The sequence below is a fragment of the Alexandromys fortis genome, unplaced genomic scaffold (assembly GCF_014885135.2).
Source record: "Alexandromys fortis isolate MF-2015 unplaced genomic scaffold, M_Fortis_MF-2015_v1.1 scaffold_1, whole genome shotgun sequence".
In the NCBI taxonomy this organism is placed as follows: domain Eukaryota; kingdom Metazoa; phylum Chordata; class Mammalia; order Rodentia; family Cricetidae; genus Alexandromys; species Alexandromys fortis.
The window spans coordinates 37,666,125-37,683,334 of record NW_026067927.1 but is presented as its reverse complement, the minus strand read 5'-3'; the positions used below and the strand labels follow the sequence as shown (position 1 = coordinate 37,683,334).

The 17,210-nt window shown below is 46.9% G+C and overlaps 2 protein-coding genes across 2 annotated transcripts in view; both read left to right on the top strand.

The window, feature by feature from the left end:
• Positions 1-723: 723 nt before the first annotated feature.
• On the top strand, positions 724-9,552 carry Qng1 (Q-nucleotide N-glycosylase 1). The gene is made up of 4 exons (XM_050144227.1): positions 724-1,130; positions 1,967-2,226; positions 5,656-5,851; positions 7,963-9,552. The coding sequence occupies exons 1-4, from the start codon at positions 800-802 to the stop codon at positions 8,193-8,195; spliced, it is 1,020 nt and encodes a 339-aa protein (XP_050000184.1). The 5' UTR covers positions 724-799; the 3' UTR covers positions 8,196-9,552.
• A 5,256-nt stretch (positions 9,553-14,808) lies between these two features.
• Positions 14,809-17,210, top strand: part of Kif27 (kinesin family member 27) — a 75,160-nt gene continuing 72,758 nt past the window's right edge. The window contains exons 1-2 of the mRNA XM_050144509.1: positions 14,809-14,946; positions 15,783-16,166. Coding sequence (XP_050000466.1) covers positions 15,869-16,166 — 298 coding nt within the window. The 5' untranslated portion in view covers positions 14,809-14,946; positions 15,783-15,868. The remainder of the gene's footprint in view (positions 14,947-15,782; positions 16,167-17,210) is intronic.

Below are 17,210 nucleotides of genomic sequence, written 5' to 3'. Positions count from 1 at the left end.
ACCAGTTTTTTAAAGGCAGAAACCACGTCCTTTCACCTCGCTCAGCAGTTGTAGGGAAGTTTTGAAGAAGCAAGTAGTTATAACAAAATCTAAGAAAAGCAGTTGACTGGAGGGGCTTCCGCCCAATCAGGCAGTTCGCTGACGTCTGGGTCCTAGAATAGAGAGTGGGTAATGGTCTTTGGGATTGTCCATCAAGATCAGATTCTAGATAAACCTGAGATTGTCTCAGCAAGAATACACGGTAGAGGAACTTTTGCACTGTCTTACTCTATCACAGCCTAAAGGCCAGAATGATTGGCGTCTGTGATTGGTTCATACTGTCTATTAAGTCTGATGGGCAAACAAAGGTATAAATTTCAGCCTTGGCTATTGCTTGAGGGTGGGGAACCTCGACATTGAGTGTGTTCCCCCCCCCCCCCTTTATTTGCAAACCGGGGTCACCATCACTCCTGTCACATGCAGGAAATTCAGGGTCGAGCACAAGGCCAGACATGAGGTTTAACAATACTGTTCCCTCGTCTACTCCATGTTCCGACTAATCCTGAAGCTTGGGGATGGAGGCCAGGGGTGTGCAGAGCGGCCCGGAAGCCGGCTTGCTGGCGGCCGCCGAAGTCTGTCTCCATCTCGCCACCAGGCGGCGCGGGGCAGCAATTTGAGCCCCACGACCTGCGCGATCCCCGGAGGCCGGCCGGAAGTCTCCTGGGCGACTTCCGGACTTCGACCCGGAAGTGGACCCGAGGGCGTGGCCGCGGCCTAGGTTCCCAGCGGCATTGGGGCGGGGGACGAGGGAGCCGGCAGCATGGAGGCGCCGCTGTTGCCGCGCGAGTCCGCGAGGTTCGTGGCTGAGAACAGTCGTGACGTGTTCGTGGACCTCGAGGGCGTGCGCAGGGCGGCCGAGCTGCTGCTGCCCGCGGCCTCGGCGTGGCGTGTGGAGCAGTGGAAGGCCCTGCACGAGCTCAACCCGCGCGGGGCCGACGAGGCGGCGCTCGACTGGGTGTTCGTGGTGGACTCGCTCAACTTCTCCTTCTGGGCGGAGCAGGAGGAGCGCAAGTGTGAGGTGCGCTACGGAGGAACAGCATACACCGGCTACTGGGCCCTGTGCGCCGCCGTGAACCGGGCGCTCGACCAAGGTGGGTGTGGCCCTTCGTCGCCTGCTGCCTCGGGCGTGCGTCGGGAGGTGTCCCTCCCTCTGCCTAGAGCAAAAGCCCGACCGAAGCGCTCCGGCCATCAGCAGAGGTGACAAAGCCAGTTTTCTTTAAAAAAAAAAAAAAAGAAAGAAAGAAAGAAAAGTTACTTTAAGTTGGGCATAGTGGCACCTGTCTGCAATCCCAGCACTCCAAGCCACGGCAGGAGCATCACTATGGTTTCTAGGCCAGCCTGAGCAACGTAGTTTTAGGCCAGTCTCATAGCGAACAAGACCCTCTCGCAGAAAAACAAATGAAAAATAAACGCCTCCTGAAGAAGAAAAGGACATATCATAGAACGTTTTATGCAAGGAAAATACACGCGCCACATTGAGTGGTTGAGTGCTTAAGCAGACAGTGAGGGGCGGGGTTGTTTGTGCGCTTTTGATGCACTTCTGGAGCTCTCATTTGGTTACTTATTCTAGAATTGTTTTTCATTTGTATGAGTTTTGTTTTGGGGTTTTCCCTTTTTCTGTTTGGTTTTTGTGCACCACGTGCATGCAGTGCTCACGGAGGCCACAGAGGGCGTCGATCCCCTTGGACTGCAGTTACAGAACGCCATGAACCACTATGTGGGTGCTGGGAATTGAACCCTAGTCCTCCGAAAGACTCACTGAGTAGCCTTGAGGGGTGTAGAATTCAGACTACGCTGGCCTTAAACGCTCAGGGATCCCATTTCGAATGCTCAGGTTAGGCCAGCACCACTGCACTCCGTCCTCTTTAACACGAATCTGATTCCATATTGTTTGCAACTTCTCCATCTCTGAATTCGGTCTTTAAAGGGATACCAGTAACCAGCGCCTCCTACTATGCCACCGTGACTCTTGATCAAGTTCGGGATATATTCCGCTCAGATACCGCCGTGCCCATGCCCTTAATAGAAGAGCGGCATCGGATTCTCAACGAAACTGGGAAGATTCTGCTGGAGAAGTTCGGCGGCTCTTTTCTTAATTGTGTCCAAAAAAGTGAAAAGAGTGCACAGAGGTTAATGCACTTGGTCGTTGAACATTTTCCTTCTTACAGAGACGAGGCACAGTTTGAGGTGAGTTTGTAGCCGAGGATTTTAGAATGCGCACTAACTCCGAGTTAATGCTCTTCTTGCCAGAGCTGTTCTTAAGGCTAGCCACTTAAAATTTGAAGCTTGCTCACCTTGGACTAGAAGCAGTAACAAAGTTTGCGTTTCACACCTGTCACTTTTTGTTTTCCCATCAGTTTTGAACATGTTTCAACCCTCAATAGAATGGCATCACCTGAGGCTAAAGAAAGCAGGGTTAGTACTTTAAAAAGTTCACAGAGCTGGATGAAAATCAGAGTGGAATGTATAACAGTTTTTCTCCAGGAAAAAAGCATTTCTTGAAAAGCTTGGTATATATTTTCTTTCTTCCACACTGTTCTTTTATAATCTTTGTTCTAGGATACGAAGCAGTTGAATGGAAGTACTTTTTAAGTGATGACCGTTTGTTTTATGCTCCCACTACACACCTAGGTTTCATTTTTGTAAAATTCCTTTGGAATCCTTGCCGCTGAATATCTTTTGTTCTGATTTATTTTATGTGTATGAGTTGTGAACTGTCAGCTTCCTGTGCTGTGTGTGCCACCGGCCAGGCCCCTTGCCCCCAGACTCTCCCTCTGGAGCTGTCAGCCCAGATAAACTCTTCCTTTTCTAAACTGCTTCGGGTTGCGGTGCTTTGTCACAGCCCCAGAATAGCAATGACATCCCCTTCCCTCCCCCCTCCCGAGTTTCTTCCCGTTTTTAGATATGTCTGGTTTGTGTATTAATGCATTCATGTTTTGGCTTCCTGTGCATATGTGCACCGCGTGTGCCACGCATGTGCCTTGTGTGTGCCATGTGTGCACCATGTGTGTGTCTTGTGCCTATAAAGTTCAGAAGTGACAGGTTTGGGAACGGCTGTGAGCCACCGTGTGGGTGCAGGGAACCACCTCCTCCCACCCCAAAGTCCTAATGAACATTTGTTCATTTCATAAAAGTAGGTCAACCTTAAGGTTAGATAATAGGTTATTTCTCATTGTGACGGAGTGTTTTGGAGTGTTTTTAGGTATCATTTTTTTGCTGTTTAAAATTTACTTTGGTTTTTATACTTGTGTGTGTGTGCATGTGCACACACCCAAGCCTATGTGTACACTGCATGTGTGCCGAGGCACCCATGTGGATGTCAGAGGACAACTTCTAGGAGTTGGTTTTTTTCCACTGTGGTGTTCAGGAGGTTGGACTTGGTGGCAAGCCATCTTCAACAGTCCTTTCAGTGTTTTGTTTTGCTATGTTTTCGTGATATTGGGGTCAAATCAGGGCCTCCAGGATGCAGAGGAAGTCCTCTATCTCTGAGCAACACTCCCAACCCTTGTGGACTTTCTCTATGGGATTTGTCCTTAAATTAATTCCAGAGGGCGTGTGATGGTGCACATATCCAGCCTCCACTCTTGGAAGGCAGACTGGGTTCCAGGCTGGCCAGGGCGCTATCGTGTGATCTTGTCACACACAAAACTATTTATTTACGGTATTTGCTAATTCAGTTATCTGAGGTGGTAGTTGTATGTTCTGAGAGCTAGTTGTGGATTATTTTCAGTAGATGCGCTGCTTTAAAACACGGAGAGTAGAGCCACAGGGATCAGGCTAGGAATAGATTTTAATTATCAGTATTTTTTGTAGTCTATTCATTAGAGGCATTTGGGGGAGGGGCTTTATGAGAGGCTTGAGGGTGGAGAGGGGCTGTAGAAATCCAGATCCAGGTGATCTGATGTCCTCACTGGGGCTGACCTTCCTGACTCCAGGCATCATGCATGCTAGACAAGCACTCACCGAGACATAGCGCTGGTCTGTTACGTAGACTCCTTGAGTTAAGTTATGTCCACGACCTTATTCTGTGCTTAAATGGAATTGGCACTTTTGTTATGTAGACTCCATACTGACTTCTATTAATTGCCCAGTCTGATCGGCCCTGGCTGGATCCTGTTCAGTTACATCTTCATCTCTAAATTAAGTGTGTGATTAAAATTCAGCGCTGTGCTTTCTGTAGCCTAGAGGTAATTATCTTCTTCACCTCCATTGTTTATATACGGTTAGTGTGAACTGCGCTCCAGTTAGATGAGCATTCTCTTTTCTACTGTGCTTGGAAGTGAACTCAGAACCAGTGCTTCACTGGGCCACACCCCCAACCACAGATTCGCATGTTTTCAAAAACAATGCTGCCTACATATAGGAATACTAACTAGCTGAATTATAGTACATGGGCATATATTTATGAATAATATTGAGAGAGTGCTAGCTAGAGACTGGAGAGTTAGCTCAGCGGTCCAGAGCGCTCACTCTTCCAGACCAGCGTTTGGCTCCCAGCACCTATGTTGGGCAGCTCACCAACACCCGTGACTCCAACTCCAGGCTATGTGACACCTCTGGCTTCTGCAGGCACCCACACAGGTGTCATATACCACCCCCTACACATGCACATATGCAAGTGATTAAGAATAAAATCTTTTTTAAAAAAGAAAAAATACTGGAGTCTAGGAATATAGCTCAGTTGGTGCCTATAGCTCAGTGTGTTTATCAGTTGGTGCCTATAGCTCAGTGTGTTTATCAGTTGGTGCCTATAGCTCAGTGTGCTTATCAGTTGGTAGCTATAGCTCAGTGTATTTAGCTTCTGCACATGAAGCCCTGAGTTTGATCCCTCACACTGGAGAGCAAGGGAAGGGAGAAAGAAAATGAGTACTGAATGCTGAATGGTGTCAAAAGTGAGTATTTTGTGTACCTTGGGGTGGTGAGGGGAACAGCCAGGCATAATAGTACACACCCTTACCCTAGCACTTAGGAGGCAGAGGCAGGCAGATCTCTGTGAGTTTAGGTCAGCCTGGAACTCTACAGAGCAAGTTCCAGGACAGCCAGAGCTACATAGTGAGACCCTGTCTCAGAAAACAAAAAGAAGTTTTAGTAAGAGTGTTAATTAGATACTTTAAAATTTTGTTTTGCTTTGATTTGAGATAGGGTCTTCCTACTGTGTAGCCCTTGCTGGTCTGGACGCTGTGTAGACCAGGCTGCCCTAAAACTCAGAGATTTGCCTGCCTCTCTGCTTCTTAAGCACTGGGATTAAACACGTGTTGTCACACCAGGCGAGAATTTTTCTAAACTACATGATTGTGTTTATTATGTGCTCAGATCATGGTTGTGTGTTGTACTGCACAGTGAGTGTGGAGGTCAGAAGACAACATTTGGAAGTCGGTTTTACCATGTAGGTCCTGGGAATTGAATTCACCTCATCAGGCTTGGCAGTGCAGACCTTAGCTTGCTGAGCCATCTTGTTGTCAGGTCCTTTTATTTTCTGTAAAACGTTTATATTTATAAATCCTTATCAACAGAATAGGATCGTTGTAGACAGTCTCTGTCTCCGTCGCGTGCCATCTTTAAATAGCATATGGTAAGAATTCAGAAGCTCCAGTGATAAGTATTCTCCAATCACAGGGGAAAAGGATTGCCTTTTACAAACGAGCCCAAATCCTTGTGGCAGACACGTGGAGTGTGCTGGAAGGAAAGGGGGATGGCTGTTTTGAGGACATCTCCAGCATCACCATGTTTGCTGACTACAGACTGCCGCAGATTCTCGTTTACCTTGGAGCCCTGAAATACTCCGACAAGTTGCTGGAGAAGCTTTGCAAAGGTTTGCAGCTTTCTGTCCTTGTTTGCTGGTTTGTTGCTGAGTCTGTTTGGTTTTGTTTACAAACAACTCTCCTTTGCTTACAAAACAGAGCATTGGCTTGAGATCTATGTGCTGGGCGGGGTGGTGGCTTCCTGTACTGAGGAGACAGAAGCAGAGGATGGGGAGTCCCAGAGCAGCTTGGGCTACAAGGGGAGGGGAGAGAGCCTCTGTTGAGTGGGACATAGTAACACACCTTTAATCCCAGCACTCAGGAGGCAGAAGCAGGCAAATCTCTGTGAAGTGGAGACCAGCCTAGTCCACAGAGTGAGTTAGTACTTGGACAGCTAGGGATACACTGAGAAACCGTGTCTCAAAAAAAAAAAAAAAAAAAAAAACCCAAAACCAAAACAAACAAAAAAAACCCAAAAAACACAACTAACAGAAAGGAATGAGAGGAATAAAACATGCAAGGGTAATTGAAATGAAAACAAAATGGCTTTTCTTGTTTCCACTGTGGAATGTAGACATTATTGAAAATGGTGTTTACTTGGCCATTATCATTTCAGACCTTGATAACTGAAATCTAAACTTGTTACATAGAGATGTGTGAAATAGGTACAGTGATTAATGTGTGGTGATTGAGCTGAGTAAATTCCATTGTGATGGAGGTGGGATCAGAGAGAGGTGGCATGCACAGGATTTAGAGAGAGTTTTCTTTCCCGGGCTTACCTATTGCCATGCTTGGGCACAGTTACAGAAGAGTAAGGCTGGGCATCTTACTCGTTGGAATAGGCGGGGTACATTGAAAAGTTCCTGTGTGCGGTGGTGGCGCACACCTTTAATCCCAGTACTCGGGAGGCAAAGCTAGGCGGATCTCTGGGAGTTCGAGGCCAGCCTGGTCTACAAGAGCTAGTTCCAGGACAGGAACCAAAAAACTACAAAGAAACCCTGTCTCAAAAATCAAACAAATAAACAAACAAAGAAACAAAACAAAACAAGAAAATGCCACTTTTATGCTAATTTACCTCTCAGGTAGAGGAGTTTCTGTTATTTTTTTCTTTATTTTTAAAACCAAGTTTTTATAATTGAATCATTTTCTCATGTGAAATAAATGTAAACAGAATTATTATCCATCTAAAGTTCACCAGGCTTTGTGCTGCCTGGAGCAGTCCTTTCTGTCTTTGTGCCTTCACTGAAAAGTAACAAGCTGTTAAATTGTAATGCTCACAGCCGATAAGTGCTTGATTATTAGATACTTAAGTTTTATGACAGAGAAGCATGTGTGTAGGTGTGTGGGCAGTCACCTAACTTCAGCTGACCTGTTTTGAGCCAAGGTCTCATGCGTAACCCAGGTGGCCTCAGATTCCCAGCCTTCTGCCACAGCTTCCCAGGTATCCAGGACAGCAGACATGCACCACCATGTCTAGCCCATTCCTGTTTTCAAATGAAATCATGTGCACAGGTAGCAAAAGGTAGCACTGCAATGTCGTCTTTCCAGGGAACAGAGTTTAACCCGTTACTGGATGTCTTGTGTAACACAGGAAGCAGTTTCTGTGGTCTGGGAGTTTGGGTTCTGTATAGCTGGGCTCCTCTGGGCAAGGCTGCAGTCGGTGAGAGCAGCCATCTGATCTAGAGCTCTGCGGAGGTGGTGGCCTCTGCCTTGCTGTTACACTCATCGTTGACTAGGCAGTTTAACCAAATGAGAGTTAAGCCTGATTAACAGAAAAGAAAGGCTTACATTTTGTGCCAGCATATGAGGCAAAGGAAGTGGAAGAAACCCCATTAGTCTGCATTCTTCCACTGGCCAAGCAACGAGGATGTTGGAGAGAGAGCAGCGTTACTTGATGTTAGAGGTTGGATGCGCCTGCCAGGCTTCCCATCCCTCAGCTGGCCTCTGGGTACCCTGAATGGTCCTGCCTAGAGCCCAGGACCTGAACAGCCCCCAGTGCCCTATTTTCATTTAACAAGTTTACTTGAGGAACTAGTGTGTGCAGAGTGTAATAGTTGGTCCTGGAAGGACTGAGACCAGTAAGGCAGACACCCTCTGTCACTGTGAATTTAACTTGTAATCTTGCATTAATGCCGAGGTTTATAAAATGATTTTTTTTCTTCCTCTCTTTTAATTATTGCAGGAGAAATGCTCTCAAATGGAGACAAACAAGAGGTGGAAATTAGAGGTTGCTCGATTTGGTGTGTCGAGCTCATCCGGGACTCTATTCTGGAGCTTCTTGAAGAAAGGGGTGAAAAGCCTCAGGGTGAGATCAACTCCATTCTTCTGGATTATCACTTGTGGGACTATGCCCGCGACCACAGGGACCACATGAGAGCAGTCCCGTTTCACCGCACCCGCTGCATTTATTACTGACCCGCGTGTGGACGGATCCAGGGGAAAGACTTGCACTTTTAGATCTTGCGGTCATTTGCACAATTTTGATCTGATAGAAAGACAAAAATTATAGGAATAGGTAATTGACTATCCAGTCTTTGTTTCTGTTTTTTTTCTTGGCATATCATTGTGTATCCCCATAATCATACTGCATAATTTATAATGATAATATCCATGTCTTTAGTTGGTTGCTTTTCTCAACTTGTAGTCATTTTCTTCCTCTTCCCCTTTTTTGTGTTTTATGGCCCTGAGGATCAAGCCTGTGTCTTGTGTATGCCAGGGAAGTGCTCTACCACTGAATCACGCGCCCATCTTAGTTATTGACTATGTGTTATAGTAATTTAATATTAGAGATAGTCTTTGGTATATGACTATTGCTTTTAATTTTTTTAAAATGTATACAGCGAGTGTTCTGCCTGCAGGCCAGAAGAGGGCACCAGACCTCATTATAGATAGTTGTGAGCCACCACGTGGTTGGTGGGAATTGAACTCAGAACCTCTGGAAGAGCAGCCGGTGCTCTTAACCGCTGAGCCATCTCTCTGGCCCCTAAACTATTGCTTTTTAAAAAATAACTTAGAATTTATATACATGTATTCCCAGTACTTAGAAGGTGAAAGCTGAGTTTTAGGCCATCCTGGATCGTCTTAAAAATCAAAAACAAGTGCTAAAGAGACATTTGCTTCTCTTGCAGAGGACATGTTTGGTTCCCAGCACCCATCCTGGGCACTAACAAGTACCAATAACTCTAGCCGAGCTCTCCTCACCACTATATTCTTACAGTAACCATGCAAACCAGGGAGAGCTGCTGCGTCAGGCACTTCACTGCCATCTGCTGGACACTGTGGCAGCGACTGGGTGTGCAAAGGTCTGACCTGAGCAGGACACAGCTTCCACTAAGTAGCTGGTGCCTGTCCCTCCTTGTGTGATCCTATGGGATCGGAGCTTGTGGATCTGACGGGCCAGGTGATCCTGTGCCCACCCAGAAGCAGGTGTGGTAGTTTCAGTGAGTCACTGTCACCCTGTCTCCTCATTTGTGAATCTTGGTAATGGGGATTGCAACTCTTCAGGAATGACCTAGGGAAGTCTCTCTTCTTTGAGAGAGGGTCTATCTGTCAAAGCATGGCAGCTGAGACAGTAGTAGCCTTTGTGTTTATTCTATTCAATGTTGGGAATGGAACCCAGGGCCTCTGGCATTCTGCAGGCAAGCTCGCTATCACAGGGCCACACCCTCCCCTATTGTAGCCAAGTTGAGGACCCAGAGCTCTGTTGTATCTGTGGTACCTGCTCTCTCCGCGAGCTTCATGCTTGAGATTAAAAACCACATTACAGTTTCAATGTTTTTTCATTTTGTTATTTACTATGTGTGTGTGCATGCATGTGCTTGCCATGGCACATGTTGAGTGTCTCCTCACCACCATGTGATCCTGGTGACCCAGCTCTTGTCATCAGGTAGCAGGCCCCTTTACCCGCTGCGCCATCTGCCGACCCTCAGTTTGCTGTAACTTATATTCAAAGCAGCCTGATAGTTTTCAACTTAATATTTGTACTCCTGCCACGTTCTGTGCCTCTTCTTCCGAGCCCCTCTCTCTGAGACAGGATCTCATTCAGCCCCATAGAGAAGGCTGGCTTCAAACTCACAGAGATCCACCTGCCTCTGCCTTCTGAGTGGTGGGATTAAAGGTGTGTGCCATCATACCAGTATAAGTATTTTTTTAAAGATTTAACAATTGTGTGTGTGTGCATGCACATGACTGCACGGGTTTATGTGTGCCACGTGCATGCCTGCAGAGGCCAGAGTTGTCAGACTTCCCTGTAGGTGAAGTTGCAGAGGTTATACGTTTCCTGATGCAGGTGCCCAGAACCAAACCAAGTCCTCTTAAAAAGGAGTAAGCACTCTCAGCTGCTCCAGCCCTTTGCAGAAAGTAGTTTTCACTAATGCTACTACCTCTCTCTCTCTTCCCTCCATAATCCCCATACCCTTATACGCTTCCCAGTACCTACTAAATAAGCTCTGTACCCAGCTCTCTACATGGCGTATCTGTCTGTCTCCCACCCGCAGCGGGTCCTGCTAGGTCGCCTGCACCGCCATGAATCTTGCATGGCTCTGCCTGCGTAGCACCACTTGCTTCTGATGTTGCTACAGTTTTCAGGCTGCTTTCCGAAACCGTTTTCTCTGTGCTGCAGATGCAGTTGTGCATTTGGAAGCCAGGCCACCGTATGTCACACATAGGTTTCCACATTTGCTATGATAGAGTTCAAAGTCTGTCAGCTGAAGAACATCTCTAGGAAGCCAGGGTGGGTCATGCCTGCAGTCTCGGAATTCTAGAGACAGAGGCAGGGGGGATGGCTGTGAGTTTGAGGCCACTCTGTGCTATATAATGAATTTTAGTGCAATCCAGCCTGGACCTTAATATAAGGCCCCGTCCAAATAGTAACAACAAAGATCTCAGTAAGCCTATGGGGAACAAAAAATTTCATTTTTTTAGATGGTAACTGCCAAGAATTTCTCCAAGACATAAACTGTTAGTTTGATTTCATAATGTAAAGAACAGTGGTCAGACTTTAGTCTCCTGTCTTTGTTTAAGTTGTGTAACCTGGAGCCAGGAGCTGAAAGAGGTTTAAGGATGCATGTCTGTGGAATGCATGAGCCTAAGATGTATATGATTTAGTAAAATCTGTTGAATACCCAGCTCTCCCTTGGGTGTTAGCCCAGCCAACAAGCACTATTCAAGAGGTTCTCCTTAATTAGGCTCCACATTTGCGGAGTGATTTCTCACTAGGAAGATGTTGCAGGCAGAGGTAGTATAACCAAGGCTCAGTTGGTGTGACAAAAATTGTGTTTTATTATGCTGAGAGTCTTCACACAAGGTCCACACTCTTAAGTTCCTAACTGTGATCCTAAGCCTATTGCTCCATGGCTGCTCACCCATGTGGCATGTCCTAGCAGGCAGTCAAATCTAGTCTCTAGTTCAAGGGTCAGGATCCCAAGGGACACTCTTCAGCAGCAGGACAGATAAGGTGGCATCTCTAGTCTTTAGCAGTCCTGAAAAGGTAAAGAGTGCTATATCGCCCTTGGTCTCTGCTGATATGCTCTCGAGTGGGTGTCATTGGGTTTCTGCTCAGAGTTGTATGCCTGGTTACTTTGAGTAACCAGTGGTATCACTGGTTCTGGGTTCTGGTTATTAGGTACAGCATTGGGTGTAGTGGGGTTCCTGGCAAGGCTGTCTCTGTGTCTTCTTTCTTTCTTCCTTCCTTTCTCTCTCTCTCTCTCGCTCTCGCTCTCGCTCTCTCTCTTTCTTTCTTTCTTTTTGGGGGAGAGTGATCCTGCAAAGAGACAAGGATGAAACTCTATCTAGACGAGTTTTTAGACACCAGTGCTGGGCCAGGGCTTCTAGACCCTGATACCAGATCATTTACATTAGCCATAGTTTAAGCACAGCACAATTTAAAAAAAAAAAAACCTTTTCTGATAACAACTATTCCCAAGTGTACAACAAATTTAAGACATATTTACATTGAGGGTTTTTTGTTTTTGCTTTTGTTTTTTGAGGCAGGGTTTCTCTGTAGCTTTGGAGCCTGTCGTGAATCTCACTCTGTAGACCCAGGCTGACCTCAAACTCAGAGATCCACCTGCCTCTGCCTCCCAAGCGCTGGGATTCAAGGCATGTACCACCACTGTCTGGCCTCCATTGAGATTCTTTACAAAGTCTATCTGGCTTCTTTCACAAGAATAATGACAGTTGACTCAGAAGTAGGGATACTGACTGAGGGTAAACAGAACGCCCGTGAGAGTCAGGATTGGCCTGCCCCAGAATAACATGAAGTTCCTTAGGCTGTTATAAATTACAAGTGACATCACTCATAAGGGTGGGTTTTATGGCCCAGAAGTAAGGTTTTAGGGGCAAGAGTCTGGGATTAGTAAACCATCAATTCTGGAATATACATACAGGGCAGAGCCTGGCTCATCAGACAGCAGCTATAGACTCCATCATTGCTTGCACTCCAGGAGGGGCAGGTTCAGCATCTCCTTCCTTTGAAGGATGCCTGTGATTTTAACCTCCCTGGCTTCTCCAGTGCTTATCTGTGTGCATAAGCACCCTTTGCCCTCCAAGGCCCCATCTCATCCTCTCTGCCTACAGTTGAGAATGATGTGTGCACTCCCAGCTGCTGCTCCGCTGCCTGCCTGCCTGCCATGGTGCTCCCTGCCATGACTAACCCTCGGAAACTGTAAGCAAGTCCCCACTTAAATGCTTTCCTCTATATATTGTCTTGGTCTTGGTGTCTGCGCACAGCAGTAGAACAGTGATGAACAAAGACAACACCTAAGATAAACAACTCACACATCCTTGGAACAGAAAGAATTTGGCTCACAGTTTCAGAGCTTTCAGTCCGTGGCCAATCGGTGCCACCACAGGCGAACAACATAGCAGTGAGAGCACACTCAAGACCATGAGGCAAAGAAGGGAAAGAAAGGGGGCTTCTCATTATTTCTTCAAGGACAGACTCCAGATGATTGAGGAGACCACGGTCACTTTCCAGCAGCACATTTAAACCCAAGTGTTCCGGCTCCTCTTAATTCAGTTGGGCACAAGCTAATAGTGCGAGAAGAGGGAGCTCAGTGGAGAAAAGGCCTCCACAGATCGGTTGTAGATGGGCCTGCAGGGCATTTTCTTAGCAAGTGCTGTGGGAGGGCAGTAAGCAGCGCCCTCCATGGCCTCTGCATCAGCTCCTGCCTCCAGGTTCCTGCTCCATTCGAGTTCTTGCCTTGGCTTCTTCCCTCAATGGACTGGACTCAGTATTTGTAAGCCACACAAATGGTTTCCTTTCCTCCCCAAGTTGTCTTGGGTCAGAGCAGTGTCAACCCTAGGACACCAAGGTACAGCAGTAGCTGTTATGTAGAAAATGTCTTACCCACCTTCAGCTAGAGCTTCACTGAAGACCAGAATACTTTAAACTGCAGGTTGCATTCTGTTACTGAGTTTTGAAATCAGTTGTTTGAGGAAAAAGCCATGGTGAATGAACTCTGGGCCATGCATGTTATAAATACAAGTTCAACCACTGTACTATGTGCCAATAAAATCAATTTAGGGAGTTGTAGTCAACGTTAAAAGTTACAGGAGCCTGGAGAGATGGCTCAGTGGTTAAGAGCACTGGCTGTTCTTCCCAGTCTTCCAGAGGACCTGGGTCCAATTCCCAGCACCCACATAGCAGCTCACAATTGCCTGTAACTCCACCTGCAGGGGACCCACACTCCACACAGACATCATTCATATACGGCCCGGCAACGCTTAAGCATGCATGAGCAATCCATTTTTGGCAGTTCCCCAGTTTTCCTATCCCAGGAAGTCCTAGGTAGCTGTGTTACTATCATACCCTGGGCTCCACAGTCTTCCTCTATGCTGCCTGTCCAGCGTTTTTGGGGCCTTCCTCTCCGCCTTATCCCGTGCACTCCTCCAAGTTGTGCTGTCTTCGGGTATCTGCCATCATTCAGTCTCAGCGAGAGACGTAACAACATCAGCAGAATTACATCTGTCGTGAGCTGCCATCTTTCCAACTCTGAAACCTGGACAGTGAAACACTCCTCAGAACAGTGGCTGAATGTGTTCGAGATGGCATGTCTCAGGAGGATTCCAGGCGTCACACGAAGAGACAGGCTGTGCAACGTTGACATTTAGAAACACCATCTGCAGAAGGAAGTAAACTACAGGATATGGCAATGGCGCTTGAGATACTTTGGCTGTGTTATGAGAATGAATGACGGCTCACAGACACACATGCAGGCAGACTGCCAATGCACATAAAATTAAAATTTCGAAAAAGAATCAGAGCCGAACTAACTATTGTTTCATGAAACTTGTTTTCGTTTATGTACTTAAACATGTATTGTCATATGGTAATTTTTTTCATACTGCCTCAGTATGTTGGGTTCTCAAGTTTATCTCTGTTAATGGGACAGGTCAAAGTTGAAAGCCATTGTTCCACCCCACCTTTTTTTTTTAAATCCCTAAGAGTCTCATTGTGTAGACCCGGCTGATGCTGAAAGTCTTCTTGCCTAGGTCTTGAGGATACTGGTGTTCGCCACTCACCAGTTCGGGTTCTACAATCTTGCCTAGCATGGACAAAGCCCTTGGTGTCAGTTCCCTGTACCACATAAGCAGTGTGGTGCCAGGTGCCTGGGGTCCTGCTCCCCAGAAGCAAAGGCAGGAGGTAGCCTGGGCTACAGAAGACCCCAGTCTCAAAAACAAGCTACCCGAGATAGTAGCTGGAGACTGAAACTCAACGCGGAATCCAGTGCATTCATTTTCAAGCCTGGCTCACATCTGCCTAGTTACTGGGGATCCTCAGAGAAGACTCCTGGGGCAGAGGCAAGCTGGGGACTCCACGGAGGGCGGGGCCTGTGGGCGGGGCCCTGTGGGCGGCTTTTGCGTGAACCTGGGCCAACGTAGGCCGGGACACCTTGGGGCGGAGCCAGCGGGGGGCGGGGGCGCGGTGGGGCGCGGGAGGCGTGCTGCGCCGTTGCTGTGAGAACTGTTGACAACAAAAGGCGTGGGCGCGGCGGGGCGGAGAAAGGCGGCTCCGTGGGGCGCCGGCCTACGAACACCCGGGCTGTCCGGAGCCGGACGGTGTGCCCGCGGACCCGAGGGGCGCGAAGCCGGCGGCACCGGTCTGCGGCGGCCCCACTGAGAGCGGCGGGCGCGGCGGGCGATCGCAGGCGAGCGGGGTCCTGAGGTAGTCGCGGGGCCGGGGCGCGGGCCGGAGGGCGGCGGGGCGCGCGCGGCTGCGGCGTGAGGCGGGCTGGCGGGGAAGCCTCGGTGCGGTGCCCGCCGCCCGCCCGGGGGCTGTTTCCCCACTCACGCCGGGGCCCTTTATGCCGTCGTGAGATGCTGCGAGCTCCGTCATCTGCTGGGAACGCTCCTCTAAGTTCTACACTCCCGCCACACGCCCGGAGAAGCCGGTGTTTGAAGACCCCATTCCTGGCCAATGACAAGGCACGGGCCCAGTACTTACCTTGCATTTGATCACATTTAAAAAATCCAGTGGGTGTGTCCCTAAATATTACCAGCCAGTTAGATTTCCCTACTGTTGGCTTTTGTTTTTAGTTTATATCTGGCAGTGTATAGGTTTCTGAGGACCAAACTGAATCTGAAGAATAGCTGTTATATACAGGCTTTAAAAAACTTGACTGAATATTGTTTATGAGCCATATATGTATGCATAATTTTTAATGATTATAGTAAGTGAATTTCAACTTCATATGGCCACACTGATTCTGTCAGGATTGTTTTCACAAAAACTAATCAATGAGGTGAAAATTTCTGCATTCATCCCTTAGCTTTATAATTAACCAATTCGTGGTCCCCAGTTCCCTCAACTATTTTGAACCAAGCCTAAATGCTGAATTATTTAATTATTAAATTAATTAAGCACTTTGCAAGTCAGATAGACTTTGTAATTTAATTTGTACTGGTAAAGAATCTGTTCTAAAGACTTTGCTTTGAAACGTATGGTTTTATTTGCATAAAGGGAGCCAGTAATTAAATTATATTTTTTATTTTGATATGCAGGAGTCCAGATCTTCCATAAAATGGATGTTTCTCACATTGTTACTGAACATTAAGTAGTTAATCTATTCAGTAAAGTTCAAGCTGCCATGGAAGAAATACCAGTAAAAGTTGCTGTAAGAATTAGACCTCTACTTTGCAAAGAAGTTCTTCATAAACATCAAATTTGTGTGAGGGATGTTCCCAACACCCAACAGATTATCATTGGCAGAGACAGAGTTTTTACTTTTGATTTTGTTTTTGGCAAAAATTCCACTCAGGATGAAGTTTATAATACATGCATAAAGCCCCTAGTGCTGTCGCTCATCGAGGGTTACAACGCAACGGTTTTTGCGTATGGACAAACTGGATCTGGGAAGACATACACCATCGGAGGAGGCCATGTTGGTAAGACTCTCCACTCTCACTTCCCCTTTTATAGCGTGTGTGAAGAATTCATTTTGTTTGTGACTGAGCACTGTTTTATTGGGTGTGCTTTGTTTGACTTTGCCCTGCTGATGAGCCCTAGGCTCGTCTCCTGTTCTTGATGCTTTAAACGCTGGTGTGTGGTCATCTGTGTGAGTCCATCATAGACCTTAAAATTTTGATTTTGATTCTAAGGTCCTGGAAATAGAGCTTGGTTGCTGTGCTTGCTGGCTAAGCACCAGCTACTGAGCTAGATCCCTAAGCCTCGTTTTTACCTTTTTGGTGCAAGGGAAAGTCACTCAGTTGCCCTTAAAACTTATTCTGTAGCACAAGTAGTCTTTGAAATTATGATTCCCTTGCCTCCATCTAGGCTGGTTCCATTTCTTGGGGGTTGTGAATAGTTGAGCAGTAATCAGAGATGTGCAGGTGTCTCCGTGATGTCCTAGAGTCCTTTGGGCATAGAGTAAGGTAACCAGGGCCAGAAAGATGGCTTGGTGGGTTAGAGCACTTGGTGCTGTAAGACGGAACCAAGGTTGAGTCCCAGCACCAGCATGTGGCTCACAGCTATCTCAACTCTAGTACTAGGAAACTCCGGTGCTCTCTTCAGACCTCCTCGGATACCAGGCACACTCATGGTGCACACGCATACATGTTGTCAAAACAGCCACAAATATAACATAAATAATCTAGAAAATAAAAAGCAGCTGAAATAGAAACTTAGAAGATACTTAGGAATATTATAACAGCCATATGGAAGTTCTAGTTCTGGGTTTTGGGGAACTTCTGTACTGACTTTCTTTTTTGCAGCTTTTCTTTTTTTTCTTTCATTTTCTAGAGGCAGGGTTTCTCTGTGTAGTCCTGACTGTCCTGGAACTCACTCCGTAGACCAGACCGGCTTCAAACTCACAGAGATCCACCTGCCTCTGCCTCCCAGTGCTGGGATTAAAGTCATCCATCACCACCACCTGGCTTTTTTTCTTTTCTTTTTTTTTTTTGACTTGTTTATTTATTATTTTGATATATATA